The sequence below is a fragment of the Galeopterus variegatus genome, unplaced genomic scaffold, assembly GCF_000696425.1.
Source record: "Galeopterus variegatus unplaced genomic scaffold, G_variegatus-3.0.2 Scaffold529, whole genome shotgun sequence".
Taxonomy (NCBI): domain Eukaryota; kingdom Metazoa; phylum Chordata; class Mammalia; order Dermoptera; family Cynocephalidae; genus Galeopterus; species Galeopterus variegatus.
In genome coordinates, this window is record NW_007726640.1 from 424,641 (window position 1) to 446,700 (window position 22,060).

General features: G+C 44.9%; 1 protein-coding gene across 2 annotated transcripts in view; it reads left to right on the plus strand.

Annotated features, from left to right (window-relative positions):
• Window positions 1-6,805: 6,805 nt before the first annotated feature.
• SSH1 (slingshot protein phosphatase 1) overlaps window positions 6,806-22,060 on the plus strand; it is a 33,855-nt gene continuing 18,600 nt past the window's right edge. Inside the window, exons 1-6 of one of the 2 annotated variants that reach the window (XM_008569793.1) lie at window positions 6,806-6,934; window positions 11,388-11,452; window positions 11,889-12,010; window positions 17,118-17,183; window positions 19,776-19,970; window positions 21,195-21,288. In XM_008569793.1, the coding sequence (XP_008568015.1) occupies window positions 6,850-6,934; window positions 11,388-11,452; window positions 11,889-12,010; window positions 17,118-17,183; window positions 19,776-19,970; window positions 21,195-21,288 (627 nt within the window). In that variant the 5' untranslated portion in view covers window positions 6,806-6,849. Of the gene's footprint in view, window positions 6,935-11,387; window positions 11,453-11,888; window positions 12,011-15,952; window positions 16,033-17,117; window positions 17,184-19,775; window positions 19,971-21,194; window positions 21,289-22,060 lie in introns of those variants that run through there. The other variant, XM_008569794.1, reaches the window with a different exon arrangement.

Here is a 22,060-nt window from a genome sequence, read left to right on the forward strand (position 1 = left end):
TAGTATAATAATGCCTGCTTGGTCTGCCTCAGAGTTTTGTGAAGATGAAGTGAGTGGACGTTTGCCAGAATGCTTTGTCAACAGCAGAGCTTATCAAGGTCTGATCTGTTGTTATTGTTCCTGTAATCATCAATATTGTAATGCAGGGCCTCTGTTAGAGGTCAAGAACATTTGTGATTCTGAAAGTATTTGGTAGACTAACCTCTCTTTTGCTGCTTCCATAGAGGGTATTATTTTGTTTTTTGACCCTAGTAGGACCTCTCTTCATTATACCTAGTCATGCTACTCCCCTTCTGAAGGGACCATGCATTTTTATTGGGGTTATCTTTTTACCAGGAGAAAACATTTATATGCACCTATGTGCAAGGTATTTTTACGAAGCTCACGGGGGGTGGGTGGGTAGCCAGTTTTCTCTGTCTTCTCTTATCAATTCAGGGGTTTTTAAGTTTAGTTGTGCATCAGAAGCACCTCTGTCTGGAACAAATCTGATGCCCAGAACTCATTACAGATCTTTCCAATTAGACTCTGCTGGGGTTGGACCTGGGCATGAATGTGCTTTGTAAGTTTCACAGGTTGTTTGGATGTATAGCCAGAGTTGGAAATCAATAATATTCTGTAGTGCCGTGTTTCTACACCTACTGTTTTTGTTCTTCAAGGAATTGTGTTTCTAAGTGGCGTGGCACCCACCCAGATCACCCATGCGTATATCCCTTCCTTGAAAAGGATACTTCTCTTTGCCCCTACCAATGCGTGGGCTGGCTTGGCTTAGCCCTGTACTCCACACTCTGCAGATATTTCGCAACTTCATTGAACAGAACCCTGTAAGGGAATATCAGAACAGTCATTAGTAGAACATAGATTAGAACCCAAAATATGGATTCCCAGACCAATGCTTTTTATTTTCTTAAACTTTGATGTGCATCAGGGTCACTAAGGGAGTTGCCCAGGCTATCCCTGGAGATTCTGTTTCAGAAGCTTTGACTGGCTTCCTTCATTTGCCACATGGAGAAAATAATACCTATTCTGCAGAGCTGCAGGGATTCGATGACATGGCATAGCTAAGCACAGTGCAGTCTCTGCCACATGGTAGGTGCTTGGTAAATAATAGTCTTGTTGATGAGAAACACACCCTGAGAGTCACTTCTTGATCAGTCTGCCTATACTGCTCACAGAATGCCTCCTCAGTATTCCCATTCAGTGCAGAAGGACCAAATGATGTATCCTGTCCCATAACTGTAATGGTGGCAGTGGGTAGGGGAATGCCATGGGTCCCTCAACCCTTCTGATTGTGCCTTGGGTAGGTGGGAAAACTCTGACGCCAAGTCTTCCTGAAGTTCTGTTGAATCGTTCCTTCTCTTTTTCCTGTGCAAAATGCATTCAGATGTTGGGAAGAAGGACTGGAGACGTGATCCGTATTCTGACTTCTCATTGACATGTGTTTTAGCAGAACCAAAGCAGCCAGAGCAGGGATGCTGGCAGCAGAAGGGCTCTGATTTCCACTTGGCCAAGAAGGAATGGCATTCCAGGGGTTAAGGAGGCGGGCATAGGACATATAGACATGATTCTAGTCCCATCTTGTAAAGATGTGTTCTCCAGGGCAAGCTGTGGTTTCCTCATCTGCAAAATAAGAATAATGATTGTGTGTGTTTCCCTTAATCCTTTGGGGAGGATTAATTATCATTTGGGAGCTGGGGGAAGCTTCCAGACAAGGCCTTCCCAGAAGCCCCAACTCAGTGCCACCTCCTTCATGGAGTGTTCCAGAATCCACAGTTAAACCCTCTGTCTTCCCTATTCTTATCCCTCGCAGGGATCCTTTCTTAAGGTACTTACCCCATTCTGCTCTGCGTTATGGTTATCTGCATCCTTAATTTGTTTCACCATCTGAAAGTTAAAAACAGACAGCTCTCGACTGGCTCCTGCCAGGCGGGTTTCACCCTGGGCCTCCTTTGCCTTTGCAGCCTGACCTGCCCTAGGCTCTGTGCATCTCTCAAAGCTCCTCTTAGGTGCATCTGTGGGTCCCTCCACCTGGGATGTCCTCCTGCAGCCGGTCACCAGGCCCTCCAAGTAGCTATTAGCACGACTGAAGAATTTTCAGAATGTAAAAGTACTGTTGAAAATGCAGAATAAGGTGGCAGCTGCCCACAATACTGTTGGGTGAATGGATGGTGATTTGAAAGAAAGAGACATCCTTCCATATGTTGATTTTAACCAGAATGGGGTCCTCCTAGCTTGGGGTTTGCTACTTGGTGGCCAGCTGTTTTCCCTCACGATTTCTAATGCACATCCTATTGCTCATTCCTAAAGCCTACAGGGGGGAAAAAGCCCGTAGGAGTAAAGTGATTAGAGGAACTTCAGCTGTTTTGCTCCCTCTGAATGGAACTCTTTCATCAGGATATGCTGGGGACAAGGGCCTTTTTAAGACAAAATATCAGGGGAAGACTGAGAGTTCCACAAGAGCCATTTGCTCTTTGGGTGGGAACATCATCCAAGGAGGAGGACTCCAGCCCTCATTGAAGGACTCCCAGCCTCTTCCTGGCCTGTGTTGTTGTCTGTTGGGAGAGGACGGCAGGAGCTCGGCAGGCAGGTGGAGGGGCTGGTGAAGATGTGAACACAGCAATCATGAACCTTTTTTATTTTACTGACTTCTGCATCTTCCTTCGGCCGACACAGTACTTCTGCTGTTCAAAGGTTTCCAGCCCAAATTAGTATGTATTTCCAGCACTGATTTCTATTTTCCTACCATGTATTGGTTTCTGGATGACACTGGCTGTTTATATTCTGAGGGTTGGGGTTTTTTGAGGAACACTGATTGAGGTTTTTGTCTGTCTTCAATGCTTTGTAGAAACTTTAATCTTATGAAACCTTCCCGAATGGCAGTAATCAGTGTCTGAGAACATATTTGTATTGTGGAGATAAAAGCGTTGAGCATGGAGGGGGGGAGGGCGGTGGCTTGGCCTTTTTTTTTTTTTTTTTTTAATCTCTTGTCAAGTTTTCTCTGAAAGCAGTGGAGGAAAACGTTTTCGCTTTGTCTGGGTCTGACCTTCTGAACTTAAGTTGCTCTCTTTAGGACACTAACCTCTTGGGAGAAGGCTGATTGTTCTGGAGCTGGGATGGCTGGTTTGTGGGTTGGTTTGTGCTTCCTGGCCCTGGTGCCTAGTAAAGTGCGTGTGCCATCGCCAACGTGGATTTCTTAAAGAACCTCCCCACAGGGGCACTGTGAGGCTCTGATGACTCGGAGTGCCGTGCCTCTTGGTATTAGAAGTCTGGCCAAGAGAACCACATGAAGCCCTGGCCGTCAGTGCTAGTGTTCAGTTCAGCCACACAGAGCGCATGAGGCTCTGGTTTTTCAGGGAGCTCAGAGCAGAAGCCGGGAAGTGGGTCACAAAGAATATTTGCATCTTGTTTCCATAAATCCTGTGACTGGCCATGCTCTGTGGCTTCGCACCCCACCCCTCTGCATCTCAGCCCCAAAAGTCATCTTGTGTGATTTTCCTCTTGCCGTACCTCTTTTCTGTATTCGCAAGACACAGAGTGATCTCACGGCCTGGGGATAATGTGCTCCTTGGGCTTCCCTGAAGCTTTCAATCTTGCTCCTTACAGTAAATGCCTGCTACTGATTGTCATGGGGAACAGAGGCAGAGTGTTACCGGCTCCCAATCAATACAGCCACCCTGGCTTCATGTGTGAGAGGTGGGGATTGACTCTTATCAGTCTGAGGAACAACCGGCCTTATAAGTGATCACAGGGTAACACCAGCCTGTTCTTTTGCATTGTTCCCTTTTTTTCTAAAGGAAATGTAAGGGAAACCAAGGGGAATTTTTGACCATGATTTCCAAGGCAAAGGTCACCGTTAATGGTTGGCTGTTTCCAGAATGCTTGGGTTTCTGGGCAGTATGGATTTTTTTTTTTTTTTAACTCATGAACAAAGGAGGTTGATGTTGCCTTGAGAAGATTTCCCCAGCTGCTTTGATGAACGGATTCTTGTTTTAAGTTACACATTGGGTTTTGGAGTCCTTTCCACAGCTCTTTCAGATTTTGGTGACAATAAGTAAGTGATTTGTGTCTGAAACAGAATAGTTCTGAAAATAGACTTGGTTGTAAAATTCTAAGGAAGGAGAGGGTGATAAGTTTCAGGGGTAGAAGAGTGTTAAGTGATTCTGGAACCTGCTAAAATGAGACAGCCTGGATCTTAAATTGGCCAGATGGGTGTTAAAAAGCTTTTTGCTTCCCGGCGTTGAGGGTGAAACTGCAAAGAAAGGGTGTTTCTCATTTCTTTCATTATTTATAATCCTGGCCTCCTCAACACTTGAAACTTGCAACACAAATATGCAACTATAATAGGATGGGAAGGATGACTTGGTGCAGGACATTTATAATAACAGATGCAGTGCTGTACACATGTAACATATTGGTATTATGAAATACATAAAAACAATTGTCCATAATTCAAAGGCCCGAGTAGGAGAGGCAGAAATATGCCTTATTATTTAATTAGAGCAGTCATTGTTTTTAGCATGAGAATTTAACCAGAAGAAGTAGCAAATTTTATTGTGGACCTAACATCATAGAAAATAACAGTTTTCTTGATTTCAGGAGCTGCTGATTTAACATGCTAGTTTATGAGGCATTTTCTTAACACCTAGAGTTATATGTCAGACTTAGATGTATTTTTTGTTCCAGGATTAGAATGTTTAACTACTGACGTTAGATGTTTGGGACAAAAGTGATCTTGCTTTTTTATATTACAGAAAACTTCCTTGTATTTCTGTCAGGAATTGATTTGCTTAAGTCCAGGGTTCTGTTTTAAAAAAAAAAGGACTGCTTTTTCTTAGTTTCCCTTCAAATCAGGTATATGTTAATTAGTTGCTCAAGAGAGAATTATTTTTATAGTTCTATATAATTTGAACTGTGACTTTCTTTCACAAAATTATTTTATTTTTATTTATTTATTTATTTTGAATAAAAATTGATTATACATATTTTTGGGGTTCAATTAAGATATGTTGATCAAATCAATATTACTAGCATATACATTGTTACAAATCGTAATTATTCTTTATACCCCTTGTTCAATCTCTCCCCATCCCCTCTCTCTTCCCCTTCCCTCTGCTAAATTACCCTAGATTTCTTCTCTCCTTCTGAAAGAATAATGGTTACTCTGTTGATTTGTTGCCTAGATGATCTGTCCAATGCCGAGAAGTGTGATCAGGTCCCCCAGTATTATAGAGCAGATGCTTCTTCTGTCACTCTGAAATGGCTTTGTGGAGAGAGACATCCTCCTCTTTTCTTTCTCTCTGCTGGTGACTCTCCTAGCGTCAATGCACTCCAGTGGCTGGCGGACCATCTGTGTGGTGGTTCTAGCATCTAGCCACTTTCACAACAGCTATGGTTATTGTGGTGGCTGTGGTGGGCCACCCACATGGAGGTGATGTTTTTGGCATGCTACTTGGTGCTGGTGGTGTGCCTGGTTGTAGGGAGTGTCTGGTCTCCAGCTCCATACCTTGAGTCCCCAGCGGGCCCCGAGGCACTGGCATGGTGTGCCTGGTTGTGGGGGGGAGGGGTGTCTGGTCCCTGGGTCCATGCCTTGCTTCCCTGGGTGGGCCCCAAGGTGCCGGCGTGGTGAAAATGGCTTTTTAAATGATAAAGTATAGGGCCGGCCCCGTGGCGCACTCGGGAGAGTGCGGCGCTGGAAGCGCAGCGACGCTCCCGCCGCGGGTTCGGATCCTATATAGGACTGGCTGGTGCGCTCACTGGCTGAGCAGGGTGCGGGTGACTCCAAACCAAGGGTTGTGATCCCCTTACCAGTCACGGAAAAGACAATAAATAAATAAATAAATAAATGATAAAGTGTAGTATGTGTTTTATAGTACTTTGAAAATCAAATAAAAATAGCCATTTTAAAAAGTTAATATTTGTTCAATATAGAAAATGTGGAAAATACTAAGAAGTAGAAAGAAGATAAATCATAGATGATCCATCCCCCAGAAACCATTGTTAATAATTTTGGTATATTTTATGGGTAATTTTCAGAGTTGATGGTATTTTTTAATAATTGGTAGTAATTCATAGATGAGGCTTTCTTTTTTTTAATGTCTTAAATTTCTGCATAAGCTGAAGATGTTTTTTGATAACTAAATCATGAAAGCAAAACTTTTTTAATTGTAATTTTTTAAGTTTTAGTTTGAATATAAATGTTATTGCTAATTAAGATAACAAAGGCCAAAGATTCATTCTGCTGAGAAATTTATTGGTCACCTTGAGATTTTCTGCAGGAATAGTGGATAGAACATTCTTGACTAAGTTAGACCACAGATCAGTAGCCACCCACTTTTCTTAAGATGCAAGCAACTAGTGAAAGTGTAATTTCATCTTTCTTGGATACCATCAAGAGGAGGCACCAAGAATCAGTGAATTTGTTAAAAGTCAGGGAATTAGAAGCAAAGATCAACAAGAGTATGAAAAATTCACAAAATGGATTACCCTCTCCTAATCAGGGTGTTGTTCTCTATTTTTAGAAAATGTACTACAGTGAAATGTACTACCATGAAATCCCTTTCTAGTATTCTACAGGATGGAGCTCTTGGCCCTGGGAGAGCCCATAAAGAACTTTGGGTGTTTTAGCAGATATGTTATTTCATCACGAAAACTCTCCCATTAGCAACGGCAAGGTTTGGGAAGAGTACTCTGTGAAATTATTATAAAAATGATTTCATCCCATTTGCATTTTATATGCCATTTGTCCACTCTAAAGCTTTCCCTCTGCAGCATGTCTTTACCCATTTTCCTCTCTAAATTCCAGTCTAACTGTGCTCTGGTTTTATTCTTCCCAGCTTAAGTGAGAGCTTTTTCATGGTGAAAGGAGCAGCTCTCTTCTTACAACAGGGAAACAGCCCTCAAGGCCAGCGGAGTCTTCAGCACCCCCACAAGCATGCAGGTGATGGCTCTAAGTTGTTACTCTTAAATTGGAACTTCTTTTCTGTACAACACTGGAAGCTTTCATCATCAGTGGTGAGCAATTTACTGGGTTTCAAGGCCAGAGAAATAGTGGAACACCAGTTTGTAATGACTAGTGCAAGTAGAGACTTAGATGCTCTTTCCCTGAGCAGGCCATGCATATTTTTCCGGTGGCAGTGGGAGCTGGTGAACCTTTTAAACTATGTGTGTCTACGTGAGAGGTAAGGTGGTCAGCAACGTCCTTTGGGATATATGCAGTTGATTGTTAACTGCTTATTTAAAATTATAGTATGACTTTTTTTTTTTTTTTTTTTTTTTGTCTTTTGTCTTTTTCCGTGTCCGGCAACGGATTGCAACCCTCAGTGTTGCCCCCGTACCGGACCGGGGACCGGCAACGGGATCGCAACCCTCGGTGTTGCTCCCGCGCCTCACTCAGCCAGTGAGCGGGAACCGGTCTGTATGTGGGATCCGAACCCTCGGGCGGGAGCGCCGCCGTGCTTCCCAAGCGGCGCACTATCCATTGCGCCACCGGGCCGGCCCTATAGTATGACTTTTTAACAAATGCACCAAAATGCATTATAGCCAGATGTCCTCTTGAAAATAACCACTTGAGGTGGTATATACCTTGTCTGGGGAGCCTATCATTTCTCTGAGCATTTGAAAAACTCTCATGTGGGGAATTTCTTTAATAAAGAGCCTTTGGCTTGCACTCTGACATAGTTATTGTGGTTGGAAGTCTTTATGCTGTAGTAGAAAGTCTGGTTTTTGGAACTAAACAGAAGTAGTACAGTGGGGATCAAACAGAGTGTTAAAACTTAGGTCCAAAAGCAAACAGATAAGAAATGTCTTTAAAGTAGTAAGACTGGTTTATGTAGATGACTTGACCCTGAAACTGAAGGCAATTTGAAAAGAGGAATTCAAACAAGGTGTGCATGCAAGTGAATTTTTGTCATAGGTCAGTAGCCTCTCAGGGCACTTCTTGGGCAGGCAGTGCATGTCTGGATGTCTGAGCTGGGAAAGTCTTTACCTTTCAGAACAAGTGAAACCAACTAGCAATTGGGGCCAGTTTTCTTGTCACCTGTGATCGTCTTGTTTGTTTAACTTCAAGCCATTCCGCTTCATTTCAGATGTAAGTGCTTAGGTTAGAGTTTCATACCTTACAGTTTGTAGCCAACACCAAGACTCAGTCAGTATTTTCACATACTGATATTTATAGCCAAAATTTAGGTCTATCATAAGCTAAGAAAATAGCTGTCCTGCCCAAAGAGGCAGTACTTTTTGTGGAAAGAATATTGCTTTGGAGCCAGACAGACTTGGCTTCAAATCACAGTTCTATGACTTACTGAGCAGTATTAGGTCAACTTCTGAGCCTCAGTTTGCTAATCTTTACAATGGGCATCAAACACTACTACTTCAGACAATGTGGAAATTAAAACTCATGCATGTAATATACCCCCCTTCTAGTAGGTACCACATGTATGTACACACACACACACACACACACACACACAGCTATAATTATTACTACAGTGACTTTTAGTACAATAAAACTATAAACAAGGGGCTGGCTGGTTAGCTCAGTTGGTTAGAGCACAGCCTGTAACACCAAGGTCAAGGGTTTGGTCCCTCATACCGGCTAGCCATCAAAAAAATATATGCATAAATAAAATTAAATTAAAAATAATAATATTGGGCCGGCCCGGTGGCGCACTGGAGAGTGCGCCGCTTGGGAGCGCGGCAGCGCTCCCGCCGAGGGTTCGGATCCCATGTGGAGACCAGTTCCCGCTCACTGGCTGAGCATGGTGCGGGCACAACACCGAGGGTTGCAATCCCGTTGCTGGTCCCCGGTACAGGTGCGACACCGAGGGTTGTGATCCCGTTACCGGTCAGTAAAAAAGACAAAAAAAGGAAAAAAAATAAAAATAAAAATAATAATATAAACAGACCCTTCATTCTTGAATTTGCTTGTAGTTCTGTCCTGCTCAGAATTTAGTCATTGTTCACATCTTAACTGTAACACATACAACAAAGCGAGTGCCCAAGCATTGCTCACTAAGCATAAAATGTCTCCTTCCTCTGATTCAAAGAATATTTTCATACTGTGTGAGCTTGGGGAAGTAAGTGCAAAACCATTTTGTAAAAGAAAACTGAAGTAAAGCTGGCTCCTGTGTCTCTCAAATGCACACAAGAGTAGGAAGAAAGCTGGTTGACCCTTCTGCCCCTGAGGTCTGGAATGGATGGTGAGCTCAGGAGGCAGAAGGGCCACTGGCTGTCCAGGGATGTTCAGTAAATGACCTTGGGGCAGGCACAAGCTAGACTTGACATTAGTTTCCTTTTTCCCTTTTCCCATCAAGTCCGCTGGATGAACCACAGTCCCCTCTGTCCTCACCAGAGCTGAGTGCAGTCAAGGGTTAATTCTGCCCGTGTCAAAGCCATTCCATTTGTTTTAGCCAATCCAGTCAATTGGAGGCCCTTTAGAGAGCCTGTACTTTCAGCTCATATTCTGTGATTTTTTTTGTGTGTGTGGATGTCAGACTGGGGTTTGGATTTCTGTCTGTCAGCAGTTCCACATCTCAGCAGACAATTCCACTGACAGGAGTTTATCTGTGTGGAAAATGTCCCTTTCATTTAGGCATTTGTCAGACAAGGGCTTTGGTTCTGCTTTCATCTGTGAAGTGTGGTGACTTGGGGTGGATGGTGGGAGGGCCCAGGCCAGTGAAGACCCACCCATGGTGTTGTGCGGCGTTGGTGACATGACAGGTGGGGTGCTGCTTAGGTGGAGGAAGGGGAGCAAGAGCTGTACATCCTTCTTTAATGTGAACTATTATCTTCAGATCATTCCTTATAGAAAGCAGTGTAGGGTGTTTCACACTGTGAAGTCCTATAACTGGAGAGAATAGTTAAGTGAATTTGTTAAAAGTCAGGGAGTTAGATCCATTTTTTGTTTTTTTAATTTTGTTTATTGTAGGAAGAATACTTAGCATGAGATCTGCCCTTCTATGTAGTGGGGCAAGTTTCTAATGATCCGATTCCTCTGTGAGGCAAGAAGTGCAGTTTGGACATCCTATGTCATTCTGCCTTAAAATGAAAAAGATACTTTTGCAAAAGGAACCAGTGCGATGCTGTCTCTTGGAGGTTTGCGTATGTAAGCAATATGAATCCTTCTGGGGTTCTAATAGTGATTCATAGGGTAATTTTTTTTTTAAAAGATAATTCTCTGTCTTGGGGGTGTTGCACAAAATTGAATTTGATACACATTTTCTGAGTTTTTCCCTGCACCTTTTTCTAGGTCCACATCTTTACAGATGAACCTTTGCTTCAGAAAGAAACCTGTGCAAACATTTTTTAAAAATGTATAAGCTGGGAAAAAGGCGCGTTAGAATCATACCCGTTACTTCCTAATTATGCACCTCATTTAAGGCAGTCCCCTCCTCCTGGAACACACAGTCCTCCTTCAACTGGGTTGTTTCTGCTTGGCTGTGAAAACTCGCTCACTGCCTTTAAGAAACTTTCCTTTCCTCACTCCAGCCCAGAGGTACTTCCTGTATTCTGGGGCAGCTCAAGGAAGTCTGAAAGCTATTTCTGGTTTACTGCCTCTTTTAAATGGTGAAGGGAAAAAAAAAGTAGATAATTTTTAGCAAGCAAAAAATAATGACAGATTGTTTTCTTTCTTTTTTTTTCCCTTTTTTGTCTTTTTTTTTTTACTGACCGGTAACGGGATCGCAACCCTCAGTGTTGCGCCTGCACCGCGCTCAAGCCAGTGAGCGGGAACCGGTCTCCCCATGGGATCCGAACCCTCGGCGGGAACGCTGCCGCACTCCCAAGCGGCGTACTCTCCAGTACGCCACTGGGCCGGCCCATGACAGATTGTTTTCTATTCAAATTACTTTTCTAGGCATCCAACGTACAGCTGCTTTCTATAGAGTCACTTAAACATTCCCTCCTCCGGATGTAGAAATAATATCTGACTCTCATGGAAGCTGCAGAAGAGTTTGAAGAGGTTAAAATGACGGACCTTTTTCTCTCACATTAACTCAGCAAATGCCTTCCTCTAGCCACGGCTGTGGTTTCTACCTCCTACCCTGCCAGTTAATGTTCGCTTGAATGACATTATATTTTTCTCTAGGCTTGTCTGTATTTTCCAAATTTTAAATTAAAAAAACAAAAAGTCCCATATCACAAATATTTTAGAAAATAAGAGCAACTTTTAACAACATGATAGTAAGCTATTATTCACTTGTTGCCATCACTCAATATTCAGGAGCAGAGTAAGAAATTGAGACTTTAAGTTTTTGTGATGTTTCTCCTGTGGTGCAGGTAGAGAAATTTTAACTTCTAAATCTTCTTCCAGACTCTCAAAATCAGTCTTCCAGAGGTTTCTTCCTGGAAAGTACATGGGCAGCCTTTTAAAACTTTCTTTATTGGTCTGACAGGGGACCTGCCCCAGCATCTTCAAGTGATGATCAACCTCCTGCGTTGTGAAGACAGAATCAAGCTGGTAAGAAGAGACAAGAGTGGCAAGTTTTATTTTTTAATTGTGAAACTGGGTGGGGAACCATTCACGAACAATAGGGGGAAAAGCTTTTACATTGTCACGGATTCTCCAAAATTGTTCACAAAAGCCAAAGCCAGGTTTGCTCCTCAGTACACCAGAGGGGCCAGGGGAGGGATGCATCAGGTCTCCACAGTGGTCTGCGCTCAGACCCCATTTGTGTGTGCACAGTGCACATTTTAGGTGCCTCCTCTGAGCCAGGCACTGTCCCTGGTGCTAGGGATATAAATGAGAACTGGCTCCTGCTCTTGAGAATGTCATCTTCATTCTTTAACTCACAGAGGGACAGGTAGAAAACTAAAGCTCTTGATCTTGGTTTGGCGAAGGGGGGAGGCACCACCTGGAAAGGTGGACCAGTGAGAGCATCTATGCCCCGTTCCAGGCCGTGCGCTTGGAGAGTGCCTGGACAGACCGGGTCCGGTACATGGTGGTGGTATACAGCAGCGGGCGCCAGGACACTGAAGAGAATATCCTGCTGGGAGTTGACTTCTCCAGTAAGGAAAGGTGAGTCTGATGGGATGGTGGTTCCCTTTTGGGAGGGGAACAAGAGTTGCTGCTAGAAAATGGTTTGCATGGTCCCATATCCACAGGAGATGGAGGGGGAGCGGCAGGGTGCTCCTGATAGAGGGCAGGGGCTAGCCGAGGTTCTGGGAAGAGTAGGGCATGCTGTGTCTGCCCTTGTGTGCCAGGCACCTGCCAGATCCAGTCTCTGCTCTCAGGGAGCCCAGAGTCAACTGAGAGGATAGAAAAGTTACACTGTGCTTAGACATTTAACACTGGGTAATAGAGAGAGGGGTACCTTAGCCAGGAGTGCTTCCTGGAGGAGGTGGCATCAGTGGCGAATGATAAAGACAAGCCAGAGTCAGCCAAGTGAAGCAGGGAGGACAGGCTTATACAGAACTATGTGCTTGTTAGGCTTCGTGTCAAGTGCCTGATCCAGTAGTGATATTCCATGGATTCCCAAGTACTTTTTGGCAGGTCCTTGCTCAGAGGCTTTAAGAGAGGCTTAGAATTCCCCAATAACTGGAGGCCAAGTTAGTTATATCATAGACCCTATTATGTGTGTGAAATGAGGGTGAATGGCTAACCTTACATCTAAGATAAATTAATCCATCTGAGATTATTGTAAAATGTGGATTTGCTAAAACTAGATTAAAGTAGACTCCCTGTATTCATCATTCACTAATCCGCTCATTCAATAAGCATGTAATGTATAATGTATTTGCATTCTCCAGTGTGAGAGGCAATGGGATAGGCCCAGGTAAACAAAGAAGTGACAGTACACACAGTTCTTGGCCTCCAGAAGCCTACGAGCTCAGCACAGAAGACGCCATAACCAGCCCCAAGGGAGAGGCTCAGGGGTGCAGAGACTCTTGTGGGAAAGTGGAGGTGTGGGCTTAGAGAGCACATGCCAGAGGCTTCCTGGAGGGCGTGACACCTAAGCCGAGTCCTGAAGTTCAAGTGGGCAGCAAGGCAAGCTCAGGGGCAGAGGCAGAGCAGGGAGCGTTTGAAGAGCATTTCAGGCAGAATCGATAGGAAAAAGAGTCACGGAGCCGTAAAAGGCTTGGTGACTGTGCTGCCTTGTCTTGTTCTTTTGAGAGAGCTGCTGTGAGTCACGTGCCTGTGACCAAGATTTTGTTGCTTGTTAGACATTAATGAACGAAAAGGGCAGGACATTTCTTTTATGATTCCTTCCTCCCCTGGTACATAACAGCATCATGAGAAAATTTTCTGCGGCACACTTAGGGACAACAGAGTGTGAACTGGCACCTGTGGCCTTGGGTGTAGAGGAGTGTACAGCACACCATGTCTTAGGAGGGGAGTTCTGAAGAGCTACTGGGAGACTAGGGCTTGTACGTTGTGTTGGGAGAACACCAGGCAGGTGCTGTCAGCAATGGTCAGAGCCCCATCTTTTTGGCCATTCTCCATATGGTTGTGAGTCAAAGAGGCATTTAGTGATTAACAGTGTTGCGGTTATAGTAGTTCTTCAAATGACAGTCCAGCCTTTCTGAGTCCTTTCAGGGGCAGGAACTTCCCTCACCAAGTGTGGTCCAGTCCTATAACACTTTCTGATCCCCAACCGCAACCTGCCTCCTATAGCCTGTACCCATCATTTCTACTCTAACTCCTGAAGCCTCGCAGAAATCCATCCCTTTTCCCAGTCATCTCTGTTGCTTAAGTTGCCAAGCACAGTACACTTAACAAAATGCCACCACGAACACCTCATTTAATGCTTAAATCCCCCTGCGGGGTAGGCAGCCCTAACTTGCGTTTTGCACACAAGGAATCAGAAGCTCAGGAGGCTGAAGTGATTACACCCGGGTCATCACAGTGAGTTGCTGAGCTGGGACTCACACTTGGGGCCTTTACTGTGGACCTGCTGAGTGAGGAGGCTCCGCTGGCTGCAGCTGTCTTCTGTACAGAGCCTTGCTCGTTCATCCATTCGCACGTTTATCATGTAAGGACTTGTTAGCTCTTTCCTTAGGCCAGCGCCCTGCCAGGTGCTGGGGCTGCATCAGTGTGCACAACAGACCTGGCTCTGTTCCAGCAGAGCACAGTAAGAGGTCGTGGACGCACATTAGACGCACACATGTGCACTCCACGTTGATTCTTTACCAGCTGGGGCAGACAGGCCCATGCACTTGTTCCCCCCACTCTGAAGTGCCCTTCCCTTACCCTTTCCCTCCCTGTGCCCCTCCTGGGCACCCCGGCATTGTTTCTCAGGGGGGCCCCCCTCCCTTTGGTCCTCTTGCCTCCGCTGCATGCTCTGCCCCTAGACCCGCATTTCTCTGCTCACTCTGAGCTGGAGCCACAGCCTGCCGCAGGCGCCACTCCCAAGGCCAGTGCTGGTCTCCTGTGGTCGGAGAGAGGGGTCAAGAGGCTACAGAAGGCAAGTGACAGGGAGCAAGTACTAAGCAGGCCTTGCTGTTGTTGGGCCTGATGTAGCTGTCCTCCATGCCTGGGCATGTGGAGTTGTGGGTATTAGTGTCCTGTGGCTCCTACACTGCCCGGCACCAGGCTCTCATGTTCTCCCCTGGCTCAGAAACAAAGCTCTGGTCCTCACCAAATCTTTGGCTTGCTGAGGGCATGATACGCTTGCTTTTCTAAACTCCTGCCATGAGATTTTGTTTCCTTATTCCAGAAAAAGAGAAAGCAAGGTGAGCATTGCCCCCAAAGGGTGCCTTCATTGGGTTCTAGTGAGAGAGAGTCCAAGTGCGGTGTTAGAAAAGATAGTGCTGGAATGAGGGCTGGCTGTGGCAGGCTCAGGCGTTCCCCTTCAGAGTTTTCTATCTGCATATGTGACCTTGGGAGGCCTGAGCAGCCACACATTCCCAGAGCACCCTCTGATCCAAGCTTTTTGCATATCAGATTTGGGCTCCAAAGGGGCCCCTTCTCGGCAGTGACACAGTCTAGTAGCTATGAGAGCTCTGTGAGACTCAACATAAATTTTATTTTGCAGCTCTGGAAAGGAAATACTGTACAATTAGTCCATCAAGAATAGGTAGGACTGTAGGGTAGGACCTGAGATTTTGTTCAACCCAAAAGACTTAGTCTAATTTGATCTGAAGGGCTTGAAACTACCTTCCCCACAGATACAGAAGTAGAGGTTGGAAGAGAGCACCATGGTGGGTGAAGCTCTGGAGAAGGAGCTGGTGCATAAGCCTCAGAGCTCCCCGTCCGCACAGGCACACAGCGAGCCCTAGGCAGTACCCCCTGCAGGGGCTGCTAAGTGGTAGCAGAGATGTATGCCCAAGATTCCTGACGGTTGTCGGAGCTGGCCCTTGGCACAGTTACAGCAATTTGTCACAAACTGTTTTTTATGTGCCTAAAGAATTTTCTTAATAATCTGAGGAGCCCCTCTGATAAAGCCCTTTCTTTCCCTGTTTTTCAGTGGCGCCAGTCTCTAAAGTTGATAAGTATCATTTCACTGTTAGGATGGGCAAAATGAAACCAGATTAAGCTACAAACTGTAAAACTGTAGCTACACAAAAGATACAAAACAGAGTCAGAAAGTGATCTCCAACAATGGTATGAGCACCTGTCCCTCCCCCGTCACCCTGGAACAGTCGAGGCTGGGGCTGGCTGCCACTCCTTGCCTGTGTACCACAGAGTGCCATGGCCTTCCACCAGCAGGCGCCAGCCATCAGTGGTGTGGAGGTGTGGTCAGCTGGCCACTCCATATACCCCAGGAGCTTCTGCTGAGTATTTATGGAGTTGTGTCCACACCAAAATGGTTTAGTCACTTGGGACTTCCTCTAGCAGGGCCATCAGGACCCGTGTTTTCTAGAATGCAGTGGTGAGTGGTCCCTACCCCAACAGTCTAAGAGCTTCACCCAGATGCCCAGCAGCCCGTCCTGGGTCAAGTGGTGGTTCCCTGTGAGCTGGGAAGGCTGGGCAGAAACAGAGGGAAGACTGGGTGGACGCTGACTCCAGACATCTTGTCTTCCCCTGTGTAGTAAAAGCTGCACCATTGGGATGGTTCTCCGATTGTGGAGCGACACGAAAATCCACCTTGATGGCGACGGGTAAGGAGATGCCTTAAAAAGAGATTCTTTCTCTGTAGGCTTTGAAACACCAGTTGGTTTGGGCATCGTTGGATAATCATTAGTAATAGAAGCACGTGTGTGAGAGGTTGGTTACATTAGGAGAAATCATGTTGCCCTCCAGTGAGCCACAGCGGAAGAGTACCTTTTCGACCTTCTGTAAGGTTGTTTAGGTCATGAGGTATCAATGGAAGCCTGTTACAGGAGATCTGCTGCTATGTGAAGTTCAGGAATAGCAGTAAACTGACATCCATTTACCCTGACTTAGTAAGCGGATACTCATTAAGTGCCCTCCATGGAGCTGGTTCCTGAAAGTTCACAGATGAATGTGATCCAGCAGGAACTCACTGTCTGGGGGCTGCATGGTGAGATATGCAACTAACAGTTACAAGATGTTTCAAGTGCTGTGTTTGGGGCTGCCAAGGAGGAGTTACCGAGTTTAGCCTGGGCAGGCAGATGGTGAAAGGCCATCTGGTTCCTCACGCATTCACTCCCAAGGAAATGCATGGCTCATGTTATACATGGAAAGAACAGAATAGGAAATTGTTTCTACACTGGGATTCCAAGCAGGTCAAAGTTACATTGCCTCATCGATAGGACTGGAAGGAAAAAATAAATATTTGACTTGTGGAAGTGGTGGGATTATCGGGATATTGTTCCTTTTTTAAAATTTTGTTTTCTATTAATACATTTTCATGCAATTACAAAAAAAATAGGTGGGTAAGTGGGGTAGGACATAGCAGATGGGCAGGGACAGCTGTGGGAGCATAAAGGAGATGCTGTCAAATACTGTTTGTCCTTGCCTCGTGCACTTTGCCAGGCTTTTCAGTTTTTTGTAGAACTCGCATTGCTGGTTTAAAGACAGGTCTTCCTGGTTTGAGGGTGTATCTTTCTCTGCTTTTGCCCTCGTCTCTGATGCAGTGGGTTCTGTAATCCCTCATCAGATGGCAGGAGAGATACCTGTTCTCAGTGTCCACGGTGGGCATGCTCCCTGTGTCTCAAAGTGATTTGATTAAAGAGGTCAAACTTCTCACCACAGATATCTTTCTTTTTGTTTTCATTCTCAGTGGATTCAGTGTGAGCACAGCAGGAAGGATGCATATATTTAAGCCTGTATCTGTTCAGGCCATGTGGTAAGTGTGGTTTTAGGACTTATACTCCTTAGAAATATTTTCCTAGCTGACCGCATGAACAGAAAAACCTCTTCTTAGAAGCTCAGATAGGTGTGTGAGTGTGTGTGTGTGTGTGTGTTGCAAAATATACAGAACATAAAATTTACCATTTTAACCATTTCTTAAGTGTGCAGTTCAGGGGCATTAAGTACATTTACAGTGTTGTGCAGCCATCACCACCATCCATTTCTAGAAATTTTTTATCATCCCAAACAAACTCTGTACCCATTAAACAATAACTTCCTCTTTTCCTTTCTCCTCAGCCTCTGGTAACCTCTATTCTACTTTCTGTCTCTATAGATTTGCTTATTCTAGATCCCTCATGTAAGTGGAATGATACACTTGTCCTTCTGTGTCTGACTTCTTTCATTTAGCATAATAGTTTCCAGGTTCATCCATGATGTAGCATGTATCAGAACTTCATTCCTTTTTTAAGGCTGAATAATATTCCATCATGTGTATATACCACATTGGTTTATCCATTTATCTGTTGATGGACATTTGGGTTGTTTCCACCTTTTAACTATTGTGAATAATACTGTGAACATTTGTGTACACGTATCTGCTTAAGTCCTTTCAATTGTTTTGGGTATGTATCTAGACATGATATTGCTGGATCATATGGTAATTCTGTGTTTAACTTTTTTTTCTTTTTTGTGACTGGCCAGTGCAGGGATGGAACCCTGGACCTTGGTGTTATCAGCAAGCACACTCTCACCAACTGAGCTAACCAGCCAGCCCCTCTATATTTAACTTTTTGAGGAGCTGCCAAATTGTTTTCCACAATGGCTACATGATTTTACATTCCCACCAGCAAAGCACAAGAGTTTCAATTTCTCCATATCCTTGTCAAATCTTGTTTGTTCATTTTTTTAAGAATCACCATCCTAATGGTGGTTTTGATTTGCATTTCCCTAACAACTATTAGCGTTGAACATTTTTCCATGTGTTTATTGGCCATTGGTACATCTTTGAAGAACTATCTATTCAAGTTCTTTGCCTGTTTTTAAGTAGGATTTTACTTTTATTGTTAAGGTGCAATTTTACATATCTACAGCTGACAAAAATGTCACTCCAGCATAAATTCACATGGTCATTGTACCTGGTACACAGTAGGTACTCAGATTACTGAGAGAAGGGGACAGCACTCTGCTAGGCACTGAACAACTAGGGAGCCATAAAACGGATGTAATTCTGTCCTCATGGCATTTAAAGTCTGTGGAGGTGCCTGAGTAGGGGTAAGGCTTCCCCTGGGCTACTCTGCTCTGCGGAGGAGGTAGCTGTGGGTAAAGGCTACACTGGGTGAAGGCGTCACGTCCATGGCTCCTCTGAACCTGGCTCATCTTACAACCTTCCTCTTCCTTGGAAGATGGCACAAACTCCCCCTGCAGCAAATTCAACCCAGTGGTCTCTCAAATAATCTGGAAAAAACCCAGGCGAGCTGGTGACATCTCATGAGAAGAGTTCTGGCCAGTGTTTCCTCTGGGATAGTGAGAGTTATGCAGAAATTTCCCTAGGCTACAGGCTTAAATTGCATTTCTTTTTTATGTCCTCTGTTACTCCATGCCGCAGTCAACTTAGGATCACTTTGGGGAAAATCATGATATAATTCTGGACAGTGAGCCAATAGCTGTCTCAGATGTTTCTTTGTGTCCCTGAATAATTTGTTGTCTCTTTCTCTCCAGACAAGTAAAAAATAGGCCCACGTGTTTTTCCAAAAAGTTTGGAACCAGGACTAAATTTAAATTTAGTTAACATTCAGCTCAAGTTTATCTCCTCAACCAGTCTAGAAATAGGACAGATATGTACAGTTGGGGAATTGAAATAGTTTGCAATATTTTTTATACCATTGTTGAGCCATTCTCTGAAAACTCCCTCCATTCCAGGGTTTCACTTGTCCATCTTTTGTTGATAACTAATTCACCCCATTCACTGAGAAATTTTCACTCTATATGTTTGTAAAAAGAAGTAAAGGAGGGTGATTAAATAAAGCATATACATTTTCTATATTGTTTCTTCTGCTCCACTCTGCCCCAAACCTCTTTTTGAGTTAATTTCTGTATTAAAATGAGTTTCTAGAACTCATTTCCTTAAGAAATCTAAGCATCTAAGCTATTAGATTGTTGATGTGGGTGAGGTTAGAAATTTAATTATTTAGAATGCAGTCTAGTGTCTCTACTGCATATGAAGACTTTTCCTTCTAGCTGCTAGGCTTAATTGTGGTTCCTACGTTCATGGTTACCACGTCCTCAGAAGTAAATCTTAATGCTTTGGAGTTAATTGATGGAATGTAAAATAACATGGGAACCAACCTGATTGGGAGAGTTATGAAGTTGTTGTTCTTGGACTCAGTCGATGCATGTGTCAGAGACTAGCTCTGGGACCGGCAGGCCATGAGTTTCGGATGTGGCTGCATGTCCCCCACATGCCCTTATATGTCAGCATGGCTCCAGGAGGGGATCCTTTATGAGCTACCCTTTCCCTTTGGGGGAAGGGAAGACCCAGCACTTCCTGCACCTCCCCAGTCCTGACCCTGTCCCCTCCTCACCCCAGGTCTGCCCTGCAGGTGCTTCACAAGGCCTGCGAAGTGGCCCGAAGGCACAACTACTTCCCTGGGGGCGTGGCTCTCATCTGGGCCACCTACTACGAGAGCTGCATCAGCTCCGAGCAGAGCTGCATCAATGAGTGGAATGCCATGCAGGACCTGGAGTCCACGCGGCCCGACTCCCCAGCACTGTTTGTGGACAAGTAAGTGTGGTGCCGCCTCCTGTGTGAGCCTCACCCACACGCACCCAGTGCCAATGCCCAGTCTGCACAGGGTCACCCTCCTCTGGAGCTCTTTGATTGAGAATCGCCCAGAAGTAGCACTTCAAGCAGGGGTTTCTTACCTGGGCCCTTGGGTAGTCTTTGGCTGCCCTTAAAAGTCAGACAAATTTGGTGCATACATTTCTGGGGAACAGGTTTATAACTTACATCAGATTTTCAAAGGAGTGTGTGGCTGTGTGTTTCACCAGCTCCTTGGCAGTGCTCCATGGTGTGGCCTTTCCTCTTCAGGTTGCCAAAGACTTAATTTCCAGAGCCTCTTCCTGTGCTCTTAGGAGAATTATGAATGTGGCCTCTGCTTCCTTGGGGCCCAAAACACAAGTGTTGAGGGCAGCCTGCCTTAGTAGCAGCAGCGGTGAAGCATGTAGCCTGTGTCACATGGCTACCAACAGCACGTGTCCTGAGGCCACATCATTAAGTCTAGTTTGAGAAGAAGCTGTTCTCCCCTTCTCTCTTGGTCAGGACACCACTCCTCACAAAGGGTTGTGTCCCACCAGGACAATGCATCTTAAGGCGACTGTGGATGAGCTACAGTGTGTTCAGAGGGGAGTGGGGAAGCTACATTATGTGAGGCCTCAAAGAAACCGTGAAAAGGGTTGGGGAGAAATGGCAGTTGCCTTTGCATATTTGAAGGGTTGTGATGGGGAGGAAGGGCTGTCCTGGTCTCTGTGTGTGGCCTCTAGAGGTAAAAGTAAGGCTACTGTGCACAGGTTACAGGGAAGCACAGAGATATTAGTTCTGTGGAAGAAATAGAGAGTGGGAGCTGGCCACAGCTTGGCTGGGCTGCCTTAGGACGCAGTGAGGTCTTCACATCCCGACCTGTTCCAGCAGAGACTGAAGGGCTGGTGGTGTGGGGGTGCTACACTCCCAGCGTCCTGCCCTGAGGGTCTCTGACACTGCAGAACCTGAATGAGGAGTGAGTTTCCAAACTGTTGTCCGTCGTCTCAATCTCTTCCCCACTCTGCTGACTCGTGAGAATTCTAGAGGTGGAGCAGGTTTTCTGTGCAACTCTTCCTCCCCCTTAGAATGTGCACACCAGCAAGTGAACTCTGCATGCCCAGGCCACAGAGTGCATGGTGTTCCTGTGACCTCTAACCTCAGGCTTCCCGTAGTTCCGTGCTTTCCTAAATAAATGTCATTTCTTTCCAGGCCAACTGAAGGGGAAATGACTGAGCGCCTCATCAAAGCCAAACTCCGAAGCATCATGATGAGCCAGGATCTAGAAAATGTGACCTCCAAAGAAGTAAGAGAGCTCTTCCGTTCTTAGCAGGCCAGAGGTCGTGTGCTGTTCACTTGTCCTGTTGCCAAAAGTGCAGTGGAAGCAGGCCTGGACCCTGGTCATCTTTACCAGTCTGTTGACCAGCTTTCAGAGGCTGATTTCTGCCTTGTCTACAATGGCAGCAGGGCTCAGTCAAAAGAGGCCTTGGGGTCAGACTCTAGTTTGATTCCAGATCTGCTGCTTACCAGCCGTGAGACCTTGTGAAAATTTCTTGATCTCTTTGAGCCTCACCTGTATGAACTCTGGTGAGAATTCCATGAGATCTGTAGATTGTACTAAGAAGCATTTATCTGTTAATGCCCTTTCCTCCTGTCTTCTGCCCCACATTGCCTTGCGTTTTATGTGAGAGATAGCAAACAATTCTCCACCTGATTCCAACTGACCAGCAAGCTGCAAATTCTGGACAGCCTTCTTGCTGCCTTTTAGTGCTTTCTTGGATCACTTTTTTTTCTTTTTTCCATTGCTTTTTGTTCAAGGAATTCAATGAATATTAAAAACAATTTAAACTAGGTGGATCTAAGAGGTTGAAATTGCCATTTAAAAAAGTCATATACAATCTTTTTATTAAATACATTTATGAAATCATATTGTGATACCTTCCCAAGCAAGATGAAAGTGATTTTAGATTCTCACTGTGATGTATTTGACATTTAATTGTAAAAGTGTAAGTGCTTTAAACTCAGTAGAAAAGTTCTCATGAAAATCAGATTTCTTATTTGAAATAATAAATGTCCTC